Source organism: Coturnix japonica, chromosome 4 (assembly GCF_054131305.1).
Source record: "Coturnix japonica strain WE chromosome 4, WE-NBRP24, whole genome shotgun sequence".
NCBI lineage: Eukaryota > Metazoa > Chordata > Aves > Galliformes > Phasianidae > Coturnix > Coturnix japonica.
In genome coordinates, this window is record NC_140666.1 from 52,360,221 (window position 1) to 52,385,341 (window position 25,121).

The following is a 25,121-nucleotide window of genomic DNA, read 5'->3' on the forward strand; positions in this document are numbered from 1 at the left end:
TGGGCAAGGAAGGGTGTTTTGCTTGCAGTCCCAAGTGTGGACTTGCCTCCATCCATTCCTCTCCTTTGTGTTCTTGCCTTCACCCTGACAGTGAGAGATACAGGCTGCCTTGGATCTTCTGCTTTCTTTTGCAGTAGAACCCATTTCTGCAAGGGCAGAATATGTTTCCTTCGCTCCTTCCTTTTGGCCCTTGTGACACTTTTTAACCTGTGTATCTCATCTTGTAGCTATGCCACGAGACTGAGCAGATTAGGATAAGCAACTGCACGTAATAATACAGCATACTTTTGTTTAGTCACCATCACCCTGTGTAACTGGTGGAACTTGGTGTGCTCAGTGTGTGAGAATGATTGGGAAAAAGTGGTATGTGCAAGAATGTTTGAGATACAGTTTCCAGCCAATATTTGCATGTGATCAGAATAGATTATCTGTTTGTTTAAGTGTTCTCAAGGTACTTAACTTCTTCTAAAGTTAATTTCAGATGTATAAGCAGGATCAGCATTGTCTTTATTAGACTGCAGTAAATCTTTATTTTACCTGCAGTACCATCTCTTGGGACAGATGTCCAAGGCACTGAGCCCCTGGTGATGCTGCAGCTCACAGGTTACTACAGCCCCATTTGCTTTGTCCTTGTATCCATATTATTGCAGTATCATTTCCTCCTGCTGTCTGGAGCTATCTACATAAGAGAACATGTATGTGAGAGTGTATTGTAGCTTCTATGGGTAAAGATTTATGGTTTAATAGTAAGACACTGTTGAAAACCTGCTTAGTTAAACCTGGAAGAATTGCTCCTTTGTTTTGCAGACAGAAATTCCTCAGTAGCTGCAAATGAGCTGTTAGGAGTTTGGAAGTCAGGGCTCAGGTAGCCCCAAGGACTGGAAACCACTCTGTCATGATCTGTGCTGTGCAACTGAAATAAGATTTGACAAGCCTATAAATACAGCATGATGCTTCACCTGGCTACTTGGAGGGTATCTAAAATGGCAGCGATATAATCACATACGTGTGGGACTGAAATAGATAAGAAATTTTTTGTCTTCAATGTTTTGAAGTCAACAGTTGGTTTTCCTGTGACACTACTACATATCTAAAGCTGTATTAGGTAAACAGCAAGAATGAGAACAAAAGCTGTACGAGTCCAAATGCAGAGCACATTCTGCAGAGAGAGATGATGTAAGACAGACAGCGGAATAATATGGTGTTCATATGTCACAAATATCCTCTGTTCGTTTAAGAATAGGTACTTTGTTTTCCATTAGATGTAATATTGGAGATGTGTCATCTTTAATCCATTTATGTCAAGCTCTGTTGTCAGAAAGAGTGAAATTTCTTTCCAAAAAGACATATCCGCTAATCCGTAAAAGCACACTGCAGCCACATTCTGGTTCTTCCAGCTCTCTAATCAATGGTTCTCTCTGCAAGGATGCCCTTGAACCTAAGAAATGGCTTCACATTACGTCTTGTGCCAAAAAAAGTAAAGTATTTGTGTTGTGATTCAGTTTCCGGGTGTTTCACCAGTCAACTAAAAACTCATCAACTTTTCAGTATAAGTAAGAGCAAAACTTGACGTGGTCAGTTTTCTTTGGATCGCTGGTAGAGTTGCATTACTTTTTCACAGTTAGGAGGAAGCTGGCTAACAATCAGAATTCTTTGACAAGAGATGTGAAATTTACTTTTTTAAATGAGGAGTTCATTATTAATACTGAATACTTTTATCACATTTCTTTTAACTACAAATGATTTCCTGTTACTTGGTACCTCGGTCTTCAAAGGCTTTAGAAGTTAGATAAAAGCAGATACATGTTAGAAGCCAGGGTATTGTGGAGATGTTAATATGTGGTAGATTTTTAAAACTCAAATGCACATTCTTCAGAACCCATTAACTTGTCTTTTCAATTGACAAAAGACTTTTTGGTTTTACCTTTAAATTGCGAGGTGATTCAGTGCAGATTATTTCACTCCCATGGTGACTGATGCTCTTCACTTGGGCAACTTCTTGTCCAGATGGGCAAGGAAATATTTCCTCAGTAACATCCTTACGCAGCACAGCCAGGGTGAGAGCCATTCTCTGCTTAGCTTGGCAAACATATAACCAACCCCCATCGCCTTTATCAAGGCCGAGGACAATTTTGCTCTTGGATCCAATACCAGCTGAAAAACTTGCGTGTTTGAGACCCATATGGCTGAACATCTCGTGTGCAGAGACCATTACAATAAATCTTCCACGATGCTCAGCCTGTGTGATGTGAGAATTGCTTTTAATTGTACTACACAGCAGCCTTTACACACTCACCCATGATAAACCAGGCTTTTCATAGTAAAATATTATTCATGTTGACATTCATCTCTGTGCGATGACAACACACCATTTCATTTACATTTATCTGTGGAATGCTGAAAGTAGCATACAGTACATTTCTCTAAAAGCTTTCATGAATGTTAATGGTGGGGAATATAGCTTGGAGACAGATCTCATGCCTGGGAAAATGCAGAAAAGGGAAGCCAATAAAGCATCATGTGAAAAATATTAGCTTGCTGAAAAACACTTTATGGTTTGAGTTAATTTTTAGTTCAGCAGCACTTGTTAAAACTATAAATAGATAAATAGTCTCTTGCTTGTCTGTAGCATTCTCCCTCTTATAGTGTGCTTTAGAAGTCTTCACGTTTGGTGATTTTTATTTTATTATACTTAGCTATCACTGCAGGCTCTCTTTCAGAGAACTACTTTGCTATCAGACTGCTTTATCTCAGTTCCTAGTGTGATAAAAGCCAATTTTAAGTCACTTTATATGAAACAATGGAAAGCACAAGATATTTTAATGATAATAGCATCTTTATAAAAGGATGACCATCTGCCTATTCATTTCTGCTTTCAGTGTCCTGTGGAATGATGAAATCACTGAGATAATTTTCAGTCCCGTCAACTGAGAAGATGTGGTAGCTGCCTTATAAGACGAGCATATGGCTGGGTCTTAAGGGTTTTTTTCAAACAGGGCATCCACATGCACGCTGCCAGGCTGTGTACAGGAGCATCTGCCTCATCACTTCCCCATCACAGGGTTTCCCTGCACCACCACAGAGCCTGAGCTGGTGCCTGGTCTCTTCCACATTGGCTTTTCATACCAAGAGCAGGTCACAAAAGCATGAAAGAAAGCCTGTGAAACTGAAGGACCAAATTTAGGCTACCTCATTTGAAAGTCTTGGAATTAGACTTGGGGAATGATGAGGTTCACTGCCACACAGTCCAACAACTTTCCAGGTGCAAAAACTGAGGATAATGGAACCAGGCAGCTACCTCAAGAGGAAAAGATTAGATTTTTGTTGCAACTAGTAAATTTCAGGTCCCCACAGAGAAGCAAGACTGCAAAATGATGATTTTCTGATTTATACCAGTGCATGCAGTATGCTGTGATGGTGACATCCTAAGTAATGCCTGTAAAGTTACTTCAGAGTTAGTGGCTAAAGTGAGGGGTAACTGGGTTACGTGTGATGGGTCATGTTCAATGTTGGCTCTTTCCCTTTGACCTTGAAACACAATGGTGTTCTGATAGTCCTGTGGCCTTGCCCATGCTTACCTCTTGCTGATGTAGGAGGAAATCTAACTGAGAAAGTTCGGTCTGTACTGAATAAAAATTACTGCCAGAAGTATTTGCAGTTAACCATTTATTTCCTTCCATAGTACAAGTAATATCAGCATATTTAGAGCTCAAGGAGGAATTTTTCCCAGGTAGGTAGCAGTCTAGACAGAAGTAATCAGCAGTGTGAGGACAGTGGTTTTGGTTCAGAAGGTGAACGATGCTTGTGGCTGAGATTACTGCTAAATGTAGAAAGATAAGTTACCTGTGATCAGAACTTTCCATGTAAATCCCAGAAGGCAGAGTAACACAGAAAGATCCACAAATGTGCAAATAGTTGGATTTATTACTATTCATGAAGCAGCTTAATACAATTCAGAGCATTTTTAGCAAGTCAAGACCACATCCCTAAATATCAGCCACACTTATTTTTTTCAGTCTGCTATATAGTGAGTGTATCATCATTTGTTCATACCTAGTCTTTACTCTTAACCTGATTTTAAAACTTCAGTCGTTTGCTACAGGAGCTGACACCCTTCTTCCCATCCTCACATACTGAATGACCAACAAGTAATGTAGGGAGGTAAACGGTTCCTGCAGGTACTTATTTGGCCTAAGCTAATTGTGCTTCTCATACTTTGAGTCACTCTGGTAGCATGCCTGGGATAGGCTTAAAGCTGCAGCAGTTTCAATCAGGAACCTTTTAGGTAAGTAGGCATTTTGTCAACTTAGCCTTCCTCATCAACTATTTAAACTTTAAAGTTGCTAAACGGAGGCATTTAATTAAACCCGAAATTAAAGCAATCCCAGTAACTAGAGTATAAAATAGACATACTTATGACTCGTTTATCTACCACTGGCTGTAAAAAAGAGGTTCAAAGTATTGCTGTTTGGTATAAGAAACTGAAGAGTACAGAAAGTACTTTTTCTGAAAGTGGTCTTTATTAGCACTCTGGGCGAACTGAGTATTCACTGTAACTCAGATTTTCCATTGAGAGAAAGAAAATAATTAGATGTTAACAGGTTAAATTTAAAATAAAAGATCTGGAAAGTGATTTATTTAGGAGACCATTAGCAAGTTGAAACTGAGTTGCAGTGGACAATAAATAGGTAAGTTGCGAGACTTTAGACACTAGAAGAGGACTGTGAGCACTGTTCATGGCATAAGCCATTCAGAAGTCACCATCTGAGGCAAGCCAGACAGGGACTGACAGGCGTTGTGTCTGAATTCCTTTCCTTTCCAATAACAAGCAGTACTCTGGCTCACCTCATGCCCAGGAATTTCACAGTGCTTGACACAAGTGCCAGATGTTGTCCTGCACTGAACAAGAGGATCTTAACATGCTTGTTAGTCCAGAAAGTCTACTGCTGTTTCCAGAACTGTTTAACATGAGAAACAAGGATTGACTTAAGTGATGCACCCAAGGTCGAGCAACAAGTTAGTAGCAGGTTGGGATGCACCTCACAAACAGTCCCCCCCTGGACTGTGGGGCTGATCTGCTTGCCTGAAAATGAAAGAGAACCAGACTTCCTCTGCAGTGACCATATGAAGCCTATTTGCACTGAACAATTTGCTGTCGGATTCAATTAAAAAAAAAAAAAAAAAAAAAAAAAAGAAGGAAAAGCTTTGTAAAACTAAACTATTTTAGCAGCATAGCAGCATAGCAGTCATTCTTTGTTGTGATGCGTTAGAGGAGTTAAGGCAGAACAAGGCTGTTTCTGTGCAGTTTCATAGAAATGAGGCAGGGAAACAACTTCTGATGCAAAAATCTGAGAATCTGGTCAACATCTAACACCAAACCTTAAAATCACCAGACCTGAACACACACAGATTAGGTGTATGGATTTCATTAATTTTAACAGCATCCATGCCCATTTAAACCAGCTAAGCACTAGCCTAGAATCAAATATAAAAAAAATTCTCATCCTTTCCCAATTAGCTCCATTGCAGAAAATCTAATTAAATACCTTTTAGCAAGAATCAAGAATTGAAGAGCTGTTTTTTGTTTTTCCACTTACTTGAAAGCTTTTTGATCTGTTAATTTTCTGAAAAAAATATCCAGTAGTGCCTCCTCAGACCCACTTTGGTTGTGGAATTAAATGGCCCATTTACTCTGAGCTAGCTATTGAACTGTATGCACTTAGCTTCAGCTTTCACCAGGAGCTCAGAAGACAATAGGAATCATTGCTGCTTTTCTTCGCACCTCTGGATAAAATTTCTTCAGGTACAGCTTGTGTTTCTTTTGGGCCCAGAGAGACATCTGGATGACCATCAGGAAAGCAAAAATGCCAACTAACAAGGAAAAAAAGAAAGAAAAAGAAAGGATCATGTGTTTTCTTTTAGTGTTTGGGAGTATATGAGGGCTTACAAAACAGTCTGCAGTTTCTTTCTGCACCTTGGTATGCAGCCTTGCAGCATCCCCACATTTTCAGGTCATTTCCACGCCTGGACGTACAGCACAAATGGTTTTATCTTTTCAAACAAATCTTTATTATGTCAGAAAAAAAATTTAGACTGCTTCTGAAAGTCTCTTTTTTTCTCACTTGTAAGAAAAGCAGGGCAACTTCTGTGAATAACGTTTATTGGTGTCTATTTTGAAATGGAGAGAGAATTAAAAAGTGAATGTTCTGGAAAGCTCAGTCCCAGGGACCCTATTTGTATAGGTCTCTAAGGATGGAGGAAAATACTGAGCAAGATTTGCAGACGCTGCTAATCAGGTTGCTGTTATGAGCTGGTTGTTTGATATAAGCAAATGGGGAAATGCTATTAGCAACTTCTGTGCATCTTTACTCATTGGAACTACTAAGTATGTCTGTTTTCCTGTCCCTATTAGAAGTATCATTTCAGTTTTACAGTGAAAAGAATGTTCCCTATATTAAAAACGTTTGTCTGTAAATGAAAATTCAATTCTTTTTTTTTTATTAAATTTCAAGGTTTTTCACTGTGAAAGCTGAAGAAATAACAGTACTTCATAAAAAGCAGAGAGCAGGTTTTGATCAAGGGAGTGCTGATGATCAGTTGTGCTCATGCTCCCCATAGCTTTCCAAAGGAAGCACTTTGAAGGTCCGTGCAGTCATGTCACAAGGGAGATTTGATGGCAACATTTCACATGATGTAAGTTTGGGGCATATTTTAGATATACAGAAATCATCTCAGCAAATAATAATTTTGAAGCTGTTTTTGTTCTATTTCATACCTACCTGGAAGGGTTTGTGTCATTACTGTGAAACTAATCCAAGACCCAACCTGTTGAAGAGGAAAAGGCATTGTTAATTGTATATTTAAATAAAGCAAAAGGGAAAGCTTTTGGAAGTGACCGCTTCCCTAAGGGCTTCCCCTAGAAGAAGAACCTGATACTTGCACTGGACAGGAGAGAGTAAAAATGGCTGGAAAGGGATAGCCCAGTATGCTGGATGAGGGTGAAGGGGTGGGTGGTTAACTGTTTGATCTGTGGGGAGTCTGGAGTGGAATTGAATATATACGGAAGTCGTGATAGTGGCATGAGGAAAGGGATCTGGTGAAGAAGCACTTGTGGGAACTAGGAGACTCTGAAACAGAGATAATGGTTGGTGTGCAGGGAAATGGATGGAAAACAGCAGATGTGCTGAAACATGGTGTTATTCAATATAGTAGCCTACTCTTTGCAAATAAGCAAAATCATGTACCTCATAAGTATAGTTGGGACAGGATACCAGCAAGAAGAGCCACGTGAAGGGGTTGTAGGTTGGACTTGGAAAACAGGCCTTGTTTCCTTTACAAAAGAGGGGGGGAAAAAAACCAAAAAGCATGGTTTTAGTCCAGGTGGGAGAACATGACTTTCTAATAATTTGCCTGTGTAACAGGCATCACTTTGGTCAGCATTTCTAGAGTACAACTATAGTCAGAAAATGGTGTGAAATATTTGAGACAGTAAAAGATGCGTTTATCCCAGTGAGAGCACTGCTTAGCAGGCCATGTGTTGGTTTTTACTTTGGCATGTCCAAAGGGTAAGACCTTTGTTCAGAGAAAGAGAGAAACAAGTAGTTTAACATAGAGTAGTCAGAAGGAGAGAGCTAAAGGCACTCTTCTGGGATATAAAGGACACGGCTGTGTCTTATTCAGCCTGTCTCAGGAACATGAACCTGTCCCCTTTTGCATGCTCATCCTTCGTCCTTGAGTAGAATGGGAAAACAACTCCAGAGCTAAGAGCATGGCTCTCTACAGCCAACAATAATGCTCATACATATTGCATTTCACTTTTGAGTTCTGGCAAAAGTGCTATTTTTAATGCCTTTCGACACTGGGAATGCTAAAATCAAATAAAAATACTTTGCTTTTGCTTCTTTTAAACTGCTTTAGACTTCAGTGCATGAATTTGATCCACACCATGATGAGGTATTTTCTTGAAAAGAATGCTGTTGTGAGTAATTGCACTGTTATTATCTGAAAACATATTTTGCTTTCTACTATATGCAGAATATATATCTGGTATTTATGGCTTTTATTCTCCAGGTACAAAAGATCGTGAAAAACCCATGCTGGTAGCAGCATTTAAGAGCCTGCACATGCACACTTAGATGCCCATATGTGGGTTTCTCTTTGTGTGTTTGTATGTGTATCTGTGCACGTGTCTATAGAAACTTGGCAATATAGTTTTTAAACTTTTGAAACTGATTTCAAGTCGAATTCTCTGTTGCCAGTTAACAGGATGCATTTGAGAAGTTCTGTGTTTAAATCCATATTTAAATTGTAGTTTTTTTTAATCAAGATAAATTAGCTACAAGTTTTGGAACAACAACAGCGTTGCTAATGTTTCCTTGTCACCACATTTATTTTGAACACATTGCACTGATGGCAAGGCACCTACTTAATCTTTCTTTATTTTGCTCTTGTAGATACATAAATTACTGTATACCAGTAGAAGATGGATAGGTTAAGCACACCTCAGTCTTTAATAGACAAATATGAAACAGACCTGAATGATTTTGGTGAGCTAATGCCACGTTGATAAAGTGATTTCCAGCTTCACACATCTGCAAGACATTAAAAACATATTTTCAGTTCAGCCAAAAATGGCGGCTGTGTTACAGAACATAACCAGAATCTCCACTCCGCAGCTTAGCCATTGCCTCCATAATTATGTCCTGCCCCTGGCTCTATGCAGTACTCAAAATCAGACTGTCTGTCTGAGAACATTGTCCAAATGCTTCTTGAACTCTGGCAGCTCAGTGCTGTGCCCACTGCTCTGGGCAGCCTGTATCATGCCCACTGCCCTCTGGTGAAGAATCTTTTCCTTACACCCAACCTGATCCTTCCCCAACGCATCTCCATGCCATTCCCTTGGGTTCTATCACTGGTTATTGTAGAGCAAAACAGATTCATGCTCTACAGATAACACCTACTAATTCCATAATCAATTAAGAGTTTAGAAAGTAACGGGTGTTTCTGTAGGGATTCCTACTGTCTTACCTGTGACTCTGCAGCTGGATTCTGTTCATAAGTAGCTCTTATGTCCTTGTTTAGAAATACAGCTGATAATGCTCTATATCAAGAAGAACTGCTAAACGTCAGCTAGTCCTTAGCATCTCAGAAATGTTTAATGTGGGGCAGTGGAGAACTGCTGAAAGAAGCCTTGCCATCTTTATGATGCTGAACTGTTAACGTCTACATACCGCTTCCCATCTTTATAACCCTGTGAGATAACCATCCCTGCTTTGAGTAATTTCTCTAAACAGGAGAATCTTTCAGAAGGGCCTGCTGACAATCTTCCAATTACTCTGTACTGTTGTTTACAGAAGCTGCAGATGTATGCACTTAAATCAGGATATGTACTAAGGATGTGTATTAAAGGCTTTAAAAAAGGAAAAATAAATCTTTCAAACATTTTATTCACAGGTTTCAGAATCCTGTGAAAACAGCTTCAAATCGTTTCCTATTGTATGTTGCTGTTTTAAACTGTTGGGGAATCTGCCAGCACGAGGTCTGAAAGGGAAAGTTTGTGTTTCCATGGCTATGAATTTCTCAAAAGAGCTGTAAGAATTCAGACAACAGACGGTGGCTGGTGCAGATCTGAAGGGGACTGGACCTATTTTATAGCAAACACCCTCAACCAGCCTCTTCTCTGGGCTTGACCACACACTTTTCTATAGAAGTTTCAGTAGAAAAGGACAGCTTTTCATGGGCAGAGGTTTTGTTACGAGCTAGTTGTACTGGTAGCGATGAATATTCAGTTTGCTTGGCTTCAATTAATCCCGCAACTCAAGAAGGGTGTGGGCTTCAGGACTTTGGGTACATCACTGTCTACCACAGTTGCCTGTCCCCGTGGTCTAAGATTATTGCAGCAGCTACACAGCACCACTGGGTGTGCACACTCTTTCCTCAGAGCATATTGTACACCTTATTTGGGCAGGAAAAACTGAGGGCTGCATGGCCAAACCCCACAGACAAGTACTGCCAGAACTCTGATCTTTAAGGGTTCTGATTTAGGAAAGTGTTCAAATTTCAATAGGGAGTTATTTGAATGCATTTCTGAATGCTGTTTGCCTGAAGGACAAAAATGCATAACTGTGTCCTCTTGCTGTTTTTTTTTCTCTCTGCCCATGACATCACCCTGTTTTCATGAGACCAAAATGCTCACAACCAGCATTTCTGCCCAAAATGTAGAGCTGTCCAAATGCCAGCAAGTATCTTTATCTGAAGGACATGGTTAGTGGGCATGGTGGTGGGCTGACAGTTGGACTAGATGATCTTAATGGTCTTATCCAACCTTAATGGTTCTATGATCTCTTTCTGATCTGCTGAAAAATATAAACTCAACACCTGAAAAGGGGTTTTTACCTAATTATAGCTATTTATACACAAAGGCAGGCTTAAAACTGCTGAAAAACAAATGCTGCCTTTCGTCTGCACTCTCCTTGGTTTCAGCCATTCTGGGAGGGACGAGTAAATTTTTCAGGGTATGCATTACTACTTCTAAATCTGCTTAGGACAGCTTCCTCTGTTTTAGAGCTTTCAAATTCCAGTCTGTCTAAATATTAGTGTTTTGCATGATTATGAGTAGTTATAACACTGACATAGTTCTCATCACTCTCACATACAGTTCATTATATTAAGGCAAATAATACTAGAAGACTTGCTGGCCCAGAAACCTTAATATTCTTAATATCACTAAATCCAGTCAAATGACTCAGGACTACAGGAGTGGACCTGTATACATACACATGCATAGCAGCATTACTGCATTTTGGCTAAATCACAAGTTGTTTCTACTGCAGAATAATTCATAAAAGTTTTACTTCGTACTTACCAGAAAAGCAAGGGCAGCAAGGGAAACTTGTCTGTGGCCAAATGCTAGAAAATAGAATGAAATTATAAATTGAATTTTACAGTATGCACATGGTTTGCTATGGGTGAAATTAATCTAGTGCTGAGGAGCAGAAATACTTCTTTCCTGACAGACTCTGCATAAAGAGTGGATATTATCGCACAATATGAAGACAATGCAAATAGTAAAGTCACTCCAGAAATGCCAATCTCTTCACCACTGATCTCAAGGTAATTTTCACCTAACTTTTTCTAATATTTGCCAGCTTCCTACATTCAGTTGCTTTCTCAAAGCAGTTGGTGGTGTTGTATTCCTTGGAAAGGTATGGGAAGGAAAAAAGCAAACATCAGTGGAAAAACAAGGCTGGGAATCACAGTCCTGTCCATATGACTTCCCATGCCCAGCCTTCTATCTCCATTAGCAATACAGCTCAGTAATAAGTAAGTAGTAGTACGGCTTTACTGTGAATCTGCTATCTGCATCACAGTCTCTACATACATGCTTAGTCTTTGCAGTTTTTACTTGCCCTTCACTTGCCATCTCCTTTTTTTCTGTTGTCCCCAGACCACTGTAATACTGTAGGGTATTCATCTCCAAAGATTACAGTTTTCCCACAAACCTTGGTCATGGCTGAGGGCCACAAAACATTTGCACGTCCCTCGCTCCACTGAACAAGCTTCCTCATGACTTTACTTTTGAGAACCTTTATTCTCTGGCTGGTACTCAACTCTTCCATGTTGTTAAGGGCATATGATAAAAATCCTCCCCAGAAAGGCAGCACATAGCAGCAGCTGAGCATGTGGCTGCTAAAGAGATGTTCTTCACAGGCCCTTTGTCAGCCTGGTTTAGTGTACAGCTCCTCATTGCCTTTACTTAGCTGTTCCCAATATGACCGTCTGTGGACATGGCTGTAGAGGTCACCATCTCCTGCACCCAGAATAATTCCTGTCTTTTATTTTTAACTAATACATGCCAGAGAGGTGGTGATCCAATATTGACCATATTTACCTACAAGTGTCATTTTAAAGAAGTGTCAAGCAATTAGATGTTGTTAAAGGTATAAACCTGGTGTCTGGCTTCAAGCTGCACCTAATGAACTGACAGTCCAGACAGGTAAAAACAAGTCTTGGAAAGTTCCAACCTTGTTTGCAGCATTACTGTTAAAGCCACACCAAATACAAATATCTTCTAATGAATCACAGCTAATTTTAATAGAATTTATGTTCTATTTTGAAAGGATCTGAGGGTCAGAACATCTACTGATTTTGTAGGATTTGAGGTTGACCACCAATAACTATTTAAAACCAAGGTCAGTTTTGTTCTGTGCTTATACATACACGGTGGCGTATATCGGGGATGGTTGATGTAGTATGCAATCCAAGAAGTGAATCCCCAGTAAAAGGCACAGCCCTGGAATGGACAAAAAATATATATTTTTTAATGCTAGAAAGGGTGATAAGCAAGTTTGAACTGCAGCTATAAATTCTACTAAGTGCAAAGCCCAGATGACTACTGAAAGGCTTTGCAGCTGCTTCTTGAGAATACACAGAATATAGATCTTCTAAGATGTTATGAAGCCACTAAAATATATTAAAAAAATTTTAAAAAAAGGATGCACTGTGCAGATTTTTCAGTGCCTGTTGAATGTTTTTCATCCCTGTTGTAGGAACTGACATTTGTTTTCTTCTCCTTATTTGATTCTTGCGCTGAAGGGCATATTTCTCTGAGTAGAACTATTAAAAGCCTAGGGCTGGTTAAAAGAGTTGAGCTGTGACAATACCATAAACTCAGCGTTTCCAGGCAAGATAGATCTAGCCAAACAGAACACTAAACCAGCTGAGATAATAAAGAGCAAAATCGAATAAGGCAAATCTAACCCTGCTGAAAAAAGGCATGCAGTGCTTTTGAGCTACGTCATCTACCAGTGTGGATTCAACTCTGCTACATCTGCTTGTGAGAAAGCAGCATCCCAGGTTTGCCTGGTGACCAGCAGCTTGGGAAGGCCCAAGCAGGGATAACCTGATTGTGTTCTTGTCCTTTTTAAGGGTCACTGCTCCCATCCTTTGTACAAGAGAGGACTCCAAAATCACCAGCTAACCAACTGAGACAACTATTGAGACTGGATAAAGCCTTTCTATGTGTCCATACTCTGTACCATCTCAGGGAGAGCAGTGTGCTGGGACAGGATACAGTTCCAACCCAAAGTATGGGAGCAGGACAGGCTTTCTCTTTTTAATTTTTCTATGCAGTACATAGAAAGCACATGAATCACAGACACATGGGAACAAGTTACTGTGGGTCTTTAACTCCCACATGCATGAATCACTTTAGAAGCAGCACTGGCTCGAAAGCCATGCAGGTGCCATAGCTTATATTCCTCTTTATTGTTTTTTGTACTGCACCACAGCACCCCTCACTGGGAATCTCATTAGCACCTTTCTGAGTCTGAAATGGAGATGTGTCACCTATCCTGGCCGTATGTTTATCCCCATCACTGAAATGCTGTATGTATTGCAGAACTTTTCAAGGAAGGCTCTTTCAGCATCGGGAGGTGGGGTGATGCAAAATGAGTTTTGAATACGTGAAATTAAAGGAAGGAGAGAACCTATGAGATAATGACACATGGCTGCAGCTCAGGAGACAGTAGACTTTAGGCAGCTTGATATCTTCTTTCCTGGGGCTTCCATCTATAGAATAAGGGATATATTTATAATTTATTTGTAACTTGATTTTAAATTCCTAATGCAAAGGCTGTCTCTAACTCTGTATTTATATTGCACCAAGAAAGTGGAGTGTGATTCTGTCAGCATTGCTTATTGTTGCAGCACTGTATCTCATAAAATATAGCGTTCAATCTGAAAAATATCCTGATGTGACAACCAGCCCCTTGGGTGGATGGGTCAAAGTGGACACTGACAGGCAGTAGCTAAAATGGACTTTCATTTCAGTTCATGTTCCTGCAGACATGGCCGTGAGATTTTTTCTATATTTATATTTTGACTAATCCTAATTTATTGAGCTAGGAAATAAATTATTTTTTATTTTCCTATCTTCTTCCAAGGTCTGCCTCAGTGTGGGGGTATTCTGTCTTACGCAAAATGATATACACAGTCACCTTTATCATATTTTTCAGGGGAGTGTGCCCTCCAGAAAACTTGTGAACAAATAACGTCTCCAGAAGATGTCTGATGTAGTGCAAGCAATGGCAGAAGCAGGCCAAGCTGGAAGAAGAAAAAAAAAAAGAAGAAGAAATAAAGGAAATGAAGGTAAGTGAAAGATTGATTTTTATTATTTCACGGTTTAATGACACAAAAAGAGTGAAGGACTAATATTCTTAAACAGTGAAACTGTGAGATTTAAGATTTTGTCTTAATTGAAGCATCTGGAATCAGAGATTAATGGAATAATTTTTCAGTGCTATACGAAGTTGCCTTTATTTTGCAGGAGAACAGCTTCTTTTTACTAGCCTTGAATTAAAAAGAGCTCCTCGAGCTCTCAATGTGATGCATCGCCTTGACAGGACATTAAAGCAGGACAGCTGTGTATACAGGCAGACATCTGCCGTGCTTTTCCAAAAGAAGTCTCCCATGTTTTAAGGCTACCTTAATGTTCCTGCAGGATGTGTCTGACATTTAAAAACATTCTGAATAGCTTCTGAATGGTTTCCTTGTCCTTTGCCAACTCGAGTAGCTTCATGGTGGTAGTTTGTATTTCATTTCCTTACGGACACAAAATGAGATTTTGTTGCAAAGTTAATCCATTCTGATGACTTTTTTGTTCCCCGTTACAAAGAACTGAGGTAATTGTTGTAGAAATTATTATACTGATTCTCTTTTGAGGAAGATTATGAAGCAGTATCAGGTGCTGCTGATTTGCTTCAGAGAATGAGTTGAAGCTCTTAGAGATTGAGTTTCAAAAACAAATGTCAAGAGTGATTTCTCGTGGCATTTTATCTTGGTTACATTTACCATACTACCAGAGTCTGTCTCAGTGCAAACCAATTATAAAACATAAATGAAAAGTGGTTTTCTGCATGCGAAATCCCAAATACTTTTATTATGCGTCTTGTATGGTATCCAAAGTCAAAGATTAAACAATTTCAAAGTAATTAAACCAGAGAGATTTGAGCTAAGAAAATTTCAAACGATTAACGACTTAACCAAAGGCCAGAGCAAACTTCCAGCTTTGTTGGGAATTTTAAAATTAATTTGGCTTAAGATGTGGACCTCAAATGTGCACCCATTAAGGAACAGTCACTTTAAGGATTCTGAACACCTCCTGCACACTTAAAAGAAGGTTAAATTATCTGTTCTGAGCTACTGAAAACTCTCTCTTCTAAGTAAATGAGCAAAAGAAGGAAGGGTTTGGCTTGGAATTCAGCTATTCTGTGTTCTCATTCCCAGCTCTACTAAGTTCCTTAACTTCTCTCCAAGCCTGTTTCTCCATCTGTGAATGGTGGCAACACTTACTGTGTTTCTATACTCCCTCGATCCTGCAATTACAGTATGCAAAGAATGTTAGAGGAAAGCTGTTTCTTCAGGCTCCCTGTGTACCCTTCCACTTCCAGTGCTCCTGGTTTTCCTTGACCACCTACCACCTTCCCTTCCACCAGTGCCCCCAAAATGAGGAGAATCAAACTCAGCTGTGTTCCTTAGTGTGAGAATTCCCAGTGTGGTGCAGAGCCTGGAGCCTTCCTGGCAGTTACCATGCTTTACTGCTTGCCACTTCCTTATCTGTAGCAGTTCTTGATCTCCCTCATCAAGCAGATCCCTTCAAGAGTCCTACAAAATGCTTGGAACTGTCTGAGATCCTCAAAGGTTGTATTGGTTGACTGTCATCTCTACATTTCTCTTCGATTCTATCAGACTAACCAGGTCGCATTTGGTAGAATAGAATCATAGAATCATTAAGATTAGAAAGACCACTGGATGATCTAGTCCAGCCATCAACCCATTTCCTTGCGGTCAGCTTTTGTGTTTTCTTTTTCATTAGCATTACAGTGATGGAGAGAAGCAAAGGTGCCAGGTTTCTGCTTCTGTATTTATGCTCTTTTTTTTTTCTCTCTCTACAGCCAGATACGGTACGTGCTTTTCACTCCTCTGTAATACTGGCTGAGCTCTTACTTGTGTTTCTCACTTGAATGTTTTATTTCTTAAAACTCTCAGAACTCATAGATGTATCATGTGACCCTGAAGAACAGCTACATTTTGAAGAGCTTAGTTCCAAAAAACAAATCATTGGTTTCCTGTGGTGCTTCTCTTGATCTTCTCAGTTTTTTATAACCTGGCTATTGGTATGCAGACCTCTCCAAACTCCTCACTATTACCAAAGTGAGAGCTATGCTGTACACTAGCACTACACAGAGTGGAGTGGGACAGCACTGGGAAATGACTGAGAGCGAAACACCTGAAGTCATGTCTTCCCCTCTCTGTTGAGTGAGACTTTGGGTCTGCTACCCTGTGATTATTGTTTAAACTCCTGTTGAGGCTGTGTGTCTAGAGTGTGAATAATTAGGGGCATATACTACGTCTCCCATTGCAAGCAAAGTATTGCAGATACTTTTGCAAATGTAGTCCTGTTTCTAGTCAGGCTTGATGAGAACAATCTGCAAATCTGAATACTACTCTGGAACCAGTTTAGCTGAGAAGGAGTGCTGCCTCCAACCCTGTCCTGGACACACTGCCACCATCCATCCCTCCAGCTCCTTGTCCCCAGGACATGATTCACATGAGTGTCACTTACTGAACCACTGGGTGGCGGAAGTTCTTCGTGCTTTCCACTTGATCATAAATAGTTGAGAGACGAATGTAAAAGAGCAGGTATATTAGTAGAGGCCCCGTGTATTCTGTTAGAAAAAACTAGAAATGAAAAATAAAATATCTGGATCAGAGTGGGAAATTGCACCAATAAAGGCATGAGAAAAAGAAAGACCCTATCCACAGCACCCATTCATCCTTCAAACGTTATTTCAGCTTCATTTTGAGGACATAAACAACACCTAGGTGTTTTTTTTCTGTCTCTTTAGCAAAGGAGTAAAATCCATCTAGAAAATGAGTGAGGTTTCTGTGCAGAATGTTGACCCAGTCACAAAAGTTTTGTGGAAGATGGTCAACAACTCAGTATTTGGTGGTAGCTGGAAGAGTGGGGCCAATCTGCCTGATGTATGGTGCTTGGAGCCAGTGATGGAGAGGAGCTCCCCTGTGCAGGCATCCACAAAATCAACCTGCATGGATTACAAAACCCTACATGTTTACATGAGAGCCAGTAAGTGACAAATCGTAACTCAAGTGCATAGTATCGCTTAAGGGGTAAAGATGCTTAACTAACAGGCTAGGGGAGCCACTTGTGCTGCTGTAGAACTGTGACAGGTAAATACCCATGGCTTAAGGGAGCAACCCTGAATTTAGACTAACCTTCTCAAAAATAGAATTTGGCAGGCACTCTGACCTTCAGTGCACAGTTTCTCTTCTCTCTATTCTTAAGAGCTTTGACAGAAAATGTTCTCATCTGAAATATTCTGCAAGTAGATTTTGTTGCTTTGACATCCTCAGCATTGTTTTATTTTCCCCTACCACAGGGGGAAGCTTTGGAAATGTTGGCCTTTAATAGCTGGACTGTCTCCAGAAGTAAAGAGATTTGAGCATTCTCTAGAGGAGAAATGTCAAATTCTTTTTTCCACAGGATACCGTGACTTCTGTGCTACATTTAGACTTCATAGTCCCAAGAGCAGTAATGCACGTGTGCCTCTGTGCATGGAAACATTTCATCAAGGCTAGTCTGGGAGCCCACATCATTGTGGAACACACCACAGCCACAGGATTATTGGATTTTTGTCTTATTCTCAGTTGCACTGGTCTGTTCCCAACAATTTGGGGACTCACTGCACTAGGCATTCTATAAATACTGTAGGAATCTGCCTCTGCTGTTAAAACCTAATGCACAAAATACAAGCATTGATGGATCCAATGCATTAATCGCCCAGGTGGAGACGTGGTCTAGGATCAGCTGTGAGATTTACAATCAAAGTAGGTACTGTCTGGCCAGCAGGGCCTTATTTGCTTATGTCATGACTACATCATATTGCTGGAACATAGTTGAGATTAGTAGCATTCATTTTTTAGAATATGAGATTCCTTTTCTTTATGACACGTTGGATGAGTTCCACTCTATTTCCCTCTGTTCCATGTCCTGTACTGCAACTTCTGCCCTCCTTCTCTGTCCCATTGATTTTAAATTCACCAGAAGTGAAAAGTGAGTTCCAGAGAAACTCTGCTACCAATACCACAAGTTCAAGTAAGTGGAAGGGAAAGTAGTCTTAAATTAACATCAAAATGCGATCAGTTCTAACCACCGACAATCAAAACAAGCACCATCCTTTTACTATTGATTTTCAGTTAATATTTATCTTCTGCAGAAATGCTGAAACAGCCAATATTCAGAAGAAAATTACTTTTTCTTTGCCATCCTGTGGGCCTGCCTAGATTATTTCAGGTGCAGCCAGATGTGGTGGTCCATAATAAACACAAAGGTCTTTTTCTGAAGAAGTGCTACATCTCTATTACAATGTCCACAGCTCAAAAGAATTAAATTCATCATTAACTCCCTGATGAAACTGTCCCGTTTTTTCCCCACATCTGCACACTCTATGTTTCTTATATCATGCATATTGTTCATTTATCTTCCTCCTATATTTTCAAATGTCTGGCATTATGTCCTGTAGTTACATCTCACAGGTAGGCTAATAGAGAAGTCTCCAACCCGCTCATCTCCTTTTCCGTCGTTCAAGAGATGATGGGAGAACTGGGAAAATAATTGCCAAACAGTGATGTATATCATTCTGCCTGAGCAGAACAGTACCTCCTTCCCTAGAGTTTCCAAAAACCCATCTCTTTTTTAATCCTTTGTTCAGGTTGTCATGCCTGTAACACCTTGCTAAACTAAGTAACGACCAGGTCGGGAGTTATAATCTCACACTTCATGAGGCAGAGGGTATATAGAGGGAGAGATAAGACAGTAGAGGCAAAAGGAGGTTTTTAAAGGGTTTTGCTCTCTGTAGTGCAGAGGGAATGTGAGGTGAATTTCCTGGCTGGTGGGCACAGCTGGCGTAATGCCTGACACTGTCCCAACAGGATGACAGCAGGGGGTGGAAGGATTTCTGATGTGAGTTAATAGCATATTGTGTATGGTTTGGGAAAAGGCAGGAAAGGACAAAAGAAAGCTATAAATAGAGGGGATGGAGTGGAAAAAGCCTGAAAAATGTCCAAGAGAACCTTTACAAACAAACAGTCCATGGATTAGCAATCTTCAGATGAAGGCATCAGCTAATTCCTTTCTGTAATGTTTACGACTTGCCCTTTCTGTAATCCTACACAATGCACCCAAGCTTGTATCATGTTGCCTTTTGGCACAGTCTTACATTATCACATGTATGACAAGCTGCAGAGTGGAGCTGAGGAAAGGCCATACAACCTTTGCCATGCTGTTCCATTCCCATAGCTTTTTCCATATCATGTAGGGGCAGTTTCCCAGTTTACTGGCACTTGTGGTGATAGTTTCTTGTCCGCTGCCAACATGGCAGCTTGTTTCAAGCAGGGGAGGTGGTGTCTGTGGTGTGAGGGCAATACCTGGAGCAGGACAAGGACTTGGGGCCACTGCCTGAAGATCTCAGCACAGCAAGAGATGCAAAGAAAAAATAAAAAAGCTTAAACATAAGCATGTCCTGGGTAACTTGGATGGAAAAACAGCTGCAGGACATAAATTATCAAACAGATGGAGCTTAGTTTCTCGATAAATGTGAGACAAAGGCATTGGTCACAGGTCTGAGCCTGGGTCATACTGAGACAGTATGTGTGCATAAGGAGGAGGATCTGCTGGTACTAGACAGACTTCTGCTACTTGCAAGTGTACAGAAAGCAGCTGGGATTTCTGTGAAACCAGAAACAGGCGGTTGAAAATCCCCAAGTTCCCAAATCACATTAAACTTAGCATCTAACTCCCTTCAACTCGTCGTACAATTTCAGCCTTATGTATTCTTGAGCTAATAATCATTAAGAAACTTCATTATTTCTACTTTGTATGCTGTGGTATCTCATTAAAGGTCATATAGTTACCTGGGGATAATAATGGCATCGTTTTAACTTCATCTTTAAATCTTTGCCTTTTTAAATTTGTTGTATTTTCACATCTGCAAAAAATCCTCAGCAGCAGTAAAATCAGGTAGTAAAATCCTTAAGGGCTTCTTCAATATTCACTGATTTTTGATCCAGTTTTCATGGAACTGAATGATACATTCTACAAAAGTTGAACAGTGCGCACAGAGACACCTAAAGCTTCCCTCATCTGGGCAGATTTTGCAGTGACTCAGTATTTACAAGCATTTAAGGTTGCATTGCAGTATTTATTGCAAATACCAGAGAATAGGAATGGATTTGCTGTAGGGTTTTATAGGCAAATTGCAGCTGACTCGGGAGCTGGAGAGTAAACAGTGATAGATGGTGCTGCTACCTGAGCCTGTGCTTCCTCCAAGGGAAAAGACTGAGGAAATCACTGCTTCCTCCCATCTTTTCTCCCAAGTCTGAGCTGTCTGCACTAAAATCTGCCCTAAAATGTGTATTCATCATCTGCTATGTAGAAATCTGAATGAAATGGTGCTTTTAAACACCTGGCTGTTACTAATGACCTCAACTAGCTCTTCCACGGTTCTTTTCATTTAGAAGACTCAAAGCACTTTGTAAAAGAGGAAAATACTGTTGTTTTTTTGGCACCAAGATGGAATGTGAGATACGGAGAAATTCAGTCAAGGTCATCACACAAGGTGGGCAAAGAATCTCACTCCTCTTTGTGCTCTCCCCACCCACAGTGCAGGGCTGGACAAAACTTCTCTGTACAAACCAATTTTGATATACTTAGCATTTATTAGAGGGACTAAAGCTTCTCACAGTTTTGTGTATAGACTGATAAGTTGTAGATGTCCCTTGTTTCTCTGATTACACACAGGAGAGGGGCTACACTTATCAGCACCGTACATGAAGTCGCCCTTGGCTCAGTTAGCAGCAGAATTGGTGTAAGCATCAAGCTGTGTATAACTGAAAAAACAAAACAAAACCAAAAGAAAACCCAGCTTGCTCTTTTTTATGTTTAACAAATTCCCTCTACCTCCTCTTTGCACTTTAAGCAGTAAAAACTCAAGGGTATTAGACACCTAACCATGGGTTATGCATCCTGTGCTCTGCTCAACTAAAGCATTCGCCTCTCTTACAATTAGTTTTCTTAGTAGCTCTCCAGCTCCCTTTGGTGGCTGAAGAACGGATGTCCTGGCATGGTTCATCACAAGCTGGTGGCATTCGTTGCCGAGACCAGGAGATAGAATCACAGTACTGTTTGCCTTATTAGAAACAGCATCTGAGCAATCCCAATCAACCAGTTGCACCACATCAGCAAACAAAAGGTCTCCTTTTCCTTTATCAGTTCATTTCGTGCTGCCACTGGGCAGTAGCATAAAGCCACAAATATATATGGCCCAAGGAAAAGCACAAAAAAAAAATACATAATAAAAGGCAAGAAATGCAAATGCAAGCTGTTCTCTTTCGATAACCCCAGAGGTTGGAAGCTATTAGACTTAATTAAATGAAAAATAAAAACAATCTTGTGTGGGTAGTTTGCCTTTGTGAAAAGTTACAGTGCTGTGCAAGTTCCCAGAACTTGATTCCAAACAGCTCAAGACTGACAGCTGTACCAAGGTAAAGCAACGCTCACTGTGCACAGTGTCTTGTGTTCAAGCAGAAACTTCTGCCAGACACAGACTGCTAGCTGTACTGTATTGTATTACAAATAATTATGGCTGGAAATGTAGAGGAAAATTGGCTTTCTTTCTTTTTTTTTTTTTCTGGAGGTTTTCTGTGATTAACTTCTCTATTGATCCAAGGGGTTAAGCAACCAGAAAAGGTTTGGGAAGTTCTTTCACTTTGGCAGTCTGCATCATAGCCGTTCTTAAGCTGCTAACAGATTTGCATGGACCCACCTGTTCTGTTTCCTTGGCACTCACAGTTCTGTGGAAGGCTTACTCAGATGGGAGGATCCTGTCCCACAGCTGCATTTGAATTGGCCACAAAATATGCAAGGTCTATTAAGTGCCCGGTGAGAAATACATTCTCCACCTATATATCCTATATACCCTCATCTCTCTCTCCTAACTTGAGCTCACATTCTTTCCTAAGCAATGATCCAGTGATCTTTCAAGTTTTCTTTCATTTATTTTCTTCCCACTGAGTCCCAGACCTCCCACTCCTCTAAGTTCCCCAGACCTCTCAGGCTTAGGTATTAGTTTCTACATCTCCAAGTTGAGCAGATTCTTTTTGTATTTCAAAAAAAAAAAAAAAAGATTGAAATTACTTCAGAAAAACAAAACAATTTATATAATATATACAAGGGGAAATGGCCTCAAGTTGCGCCAGGGCAAGTTTAGGTTGGATATTAGGAAGAACTTCTTTACAGAAAGAGTAGTTAGGTATTGGAATAGGCTCCCCAGGGAGGTGGTTGAATCGCCATCCCTGGTTGTGTTTAAGAGCCGTTTGGATGTGGTACTCAGGGATATGATTTAGTGTAGAGTTTTTAGAGTTAGGGTACTGGTTAGGCTGCGGTTGGACTTGATGATCTTCAAGGTCTTTTCCAACCTGGGTAGTTCTATGATTCTATGATTCTATAATCCTAAACCTCCTAAATATGGTTCCTTTTTTCCTTTTTTTTCAGCCAGTTTTATCATAGAATCATTATGGTTGGAAAAGACCACTGAAGTCATTGAGTCCAACCATCATAGCATCATTATGGTTTACACAAACAGAAATTTATTGAAGTGGTAACTCAGAATAAAAATTTTTCTCTTGATGATTTGTGTGTAGCACAGAGCTGTGTGGAATCAATCATATAACCAGGGTTGATAGTGTGTATACGAGGGGTGCTGTGCAAACATCGAGGAAAAATATGTACAAACTGAGCTGCAGTCTAAGCAAATGGAGCAGTTCTGCTGCCAGCGTCAGTATTTTAAGGCTCCCAGGAGTCAAAGTATTTAAGCAATCCCTAATTTTAACTCAGTTACAAAAAAATATTTACTGAAGTAGTGTGTTTCAGGGTTAATCTTTCTTACAAAATTCACAGACATGGAGGTAAAATATATTTTTCACAGTTCTGTGCTGTTTTCTCAGCTCTATTTCAATCCTTCTGGTAGCCTGCCCAGGCAGCAACTGAAAAACAGAAGCTGATAAATCACAAACTGCAATTGCTGCTCAAATGAGGAAAGCTTTAGCACGAGCCTGAGTTTCAGGAGGAAGAATGGCTTTCTTTTTTCCTTTTGACTAGAGCAGTAGTATGCATTTCTAGCAGTAAAATGTCAGTAATGTTTTCAGAAGTCACCTGCTGCATTGCAATATATGAAAAGAGGTCTCTGCCAAACATGCTTAGGCCCCGAATTGGACAGAGATTAAAAACTAAAGCCCATCACTCCAGTGGTGGGAATTTCCAGCACCTGTGGGAGTACAGTCTCTGCAGGAGACATACAGAAGAGCTCTGTAAACTCAGCTCTCAGTCATGTCTCTGCAGCATCAGATAGCACACCTCAGGTATGCCCCCCAGGTGGAGTCATGGAATTGATAACACTTGCACGGAAGAGAATTGTGTGTTTCAGCTAATACTTGTTTTACAAAAAAGAAAGCATGTCAGGGGGAAGTTTTTTTCTGAGAAAGCGGTGAGGCTCTGGCACAGGCAGCCCAGAGAGGTTGTGGATGCTCCCTCCCTGTAGATGTTCAAGGCCGCGGTGGATGGGGCCATGGGCAGCCTGACCTGGTTGGAGGCAGCCCTGTCAATAGCAGGGGGGTTGAAACCAGCTGATCTTTGAGGTCCCTTCCAACCCAAACCATTCTATGATTATATGAATTGGGAACTTGGTGTTCTTGTTTCTCAAGTAACCACCCCATGTATGATCCCCAGTGAGATGAGAAGCCCCAGAAGTTCCATCACTGTGCTGTTTTCCCCCAGCCAGATCCACGTCCAGTGCATCATCCCTTGGAGCAGAAGCACATCTCCATATGCTTCTGTGTCTATATTTAAACTGCAGACCCGAACGTGGCCCTTTGTACTTCAGCTATCATTTTGCTGATGAGGAAGAAGTATTTTTATTCTATGCCTTGTTTATTTAAATGTCAGCCTTTTAAATCAAACCTGTCCCTGTGTGCATAAATCTGATGGAACAGCAAGGGGGTTTGAATGGGAGCTCTAAGCACTGTAATAATAGCAGTAAAACTATACATCCTGTGTACAAATACATTCTTAATTGCAACTGTAAAAATACAGTCTTTTATGAACTCTTTCTCTATTGCTGTAAACTAGCTATAATATAAAATCTCTCTTCTATTTAAGCTAAATGACGTGGCTAGGAAGAAGATTTCTCCTGATGAATGAAGACAATTTAGAATGTGGAACAGAATGGGGTAGGATGAGCATTCAGAAAAGCACAGTCAACTTTTTGCACACACAGATCGGATCATTAAAAAAATGCCACTGCCTGCAGTATCGGTGTGTAGACATAACTGCTCTATTTATAATGCAATATTAAGCTGTAGTTATGTTACTGTCTACTGCTACATAAACCATCAGGAAAGGAGAGAATAAATAAGGTTTGTGCAGATTCCTTAGTCTCAGCAATCAGGAGATCACACTATTCCCACTCCTTGCTCTGCAAGGAAACTGCTTAGTTGTTTTTCCGTAAGGGATATTTCAAAAGGCTATAGCAGAGGTGGGATGGTTATAAGGGCATGAGGGATCTCAACTATCATTAATCAGTATGCCCCCATGAAATCAGTGGGAGAAAGCCTCAGCCTTGGTAAATGCATATCTCTCTACTGAAACAGGTAGATGTCTCAGAGTATAATCTACTCCGGTTCTGCTTTATAAACTGATTGTCACCACTTGTGGATTTCAGTCCTGTCTTCAAACTAGGAAAGATAAATATGGGTCATGTTCTTATTCTTGAGAGTGAAAACTGAGAGACTGCGGCGCTGGGAGCTATGTGCTAACCTGGCGAGTGAAAAACATATGTGACCTTCAGCAGGGCAGATGGATATGTGATATCCTAGCGCTGATCCAGAAGCTCTTTCTCCTCTAAGTCAGGAGCTATTCCAGCAGTGACATCCACCTTGGATGTCCTGGTTAATTGATAAGGAGCATGTCCATTTATCCGAGTGACCTG

General features: G+C 40.4%; 2 protein-coding genes across 3 annotated transcripts in view; one reads left to right on the forward strand and one right to left on the reverse strand.

The window, feature by feature from the left end:
- Window positions 1-3,904: 3,904 nt before the first annotated feature.
- The window catches only part of TECRL (trans-2,3-enoyl-CoA reductase like), a 50,430-nt gene continuing 29,213 nt past the window's right edge, over window positions 3,905-25,121 (reverse strand). For both annotated transcript variants that reach the window (XM_015861575.3, XM_015861573.3), the window contains exons 5-12: window positions 16,625-16,740; window positions 13,998-14,103; window positions 12,220-12,292; window positions 10,865-10,908; window positions 8,534-8,591; window positions 7,245-7,330; window positions 6,780-6,825; window positions 3,905-5,871 (exon numbers count right to left, since the gene is read on the reverse strand). In XM_015861575.3, coding sequence (XP_015717061.1) covers window positions 5,744-5,871; window positions 6,780-6,825; window positions 7,245-7,330; window positions 8,534-8,591; window positions 10,865-10,908; window positions 12,220-12,292; window positions 13,998-14,103; window positions 16,625-16,740 — 657 coding nt within the window. In that variant the 3' untranslated portion in view covers window positions 3,905-5,743. The remainder of the gene's footprint in view (window positions 5,872-6,779; window positions 6,826-7,244; window positions 7,331-8,533; window positions 8,592-10,864; window positions 10,909-12,219; window positions 12,293-13,997; window positions 14,104-16,624; window positions 16,741-25,121) is intronic.
- Window positions 14,021-25,121, forward strand: part of IGFBP7 (insulin like growth factor binding protein 7) — a 79,999-nt gene continuing 68,898 nt past the window's right edge. Inside the window, exon 1 of the mRNA XM_085546801.1 lies at window positions 14,021-14,148. The gene's annotated coding sequence lies outside the window, so the exon portion shown is untranslated. The remainder of the gene's footprint in view (window positions 14,149-25,121) is intronic.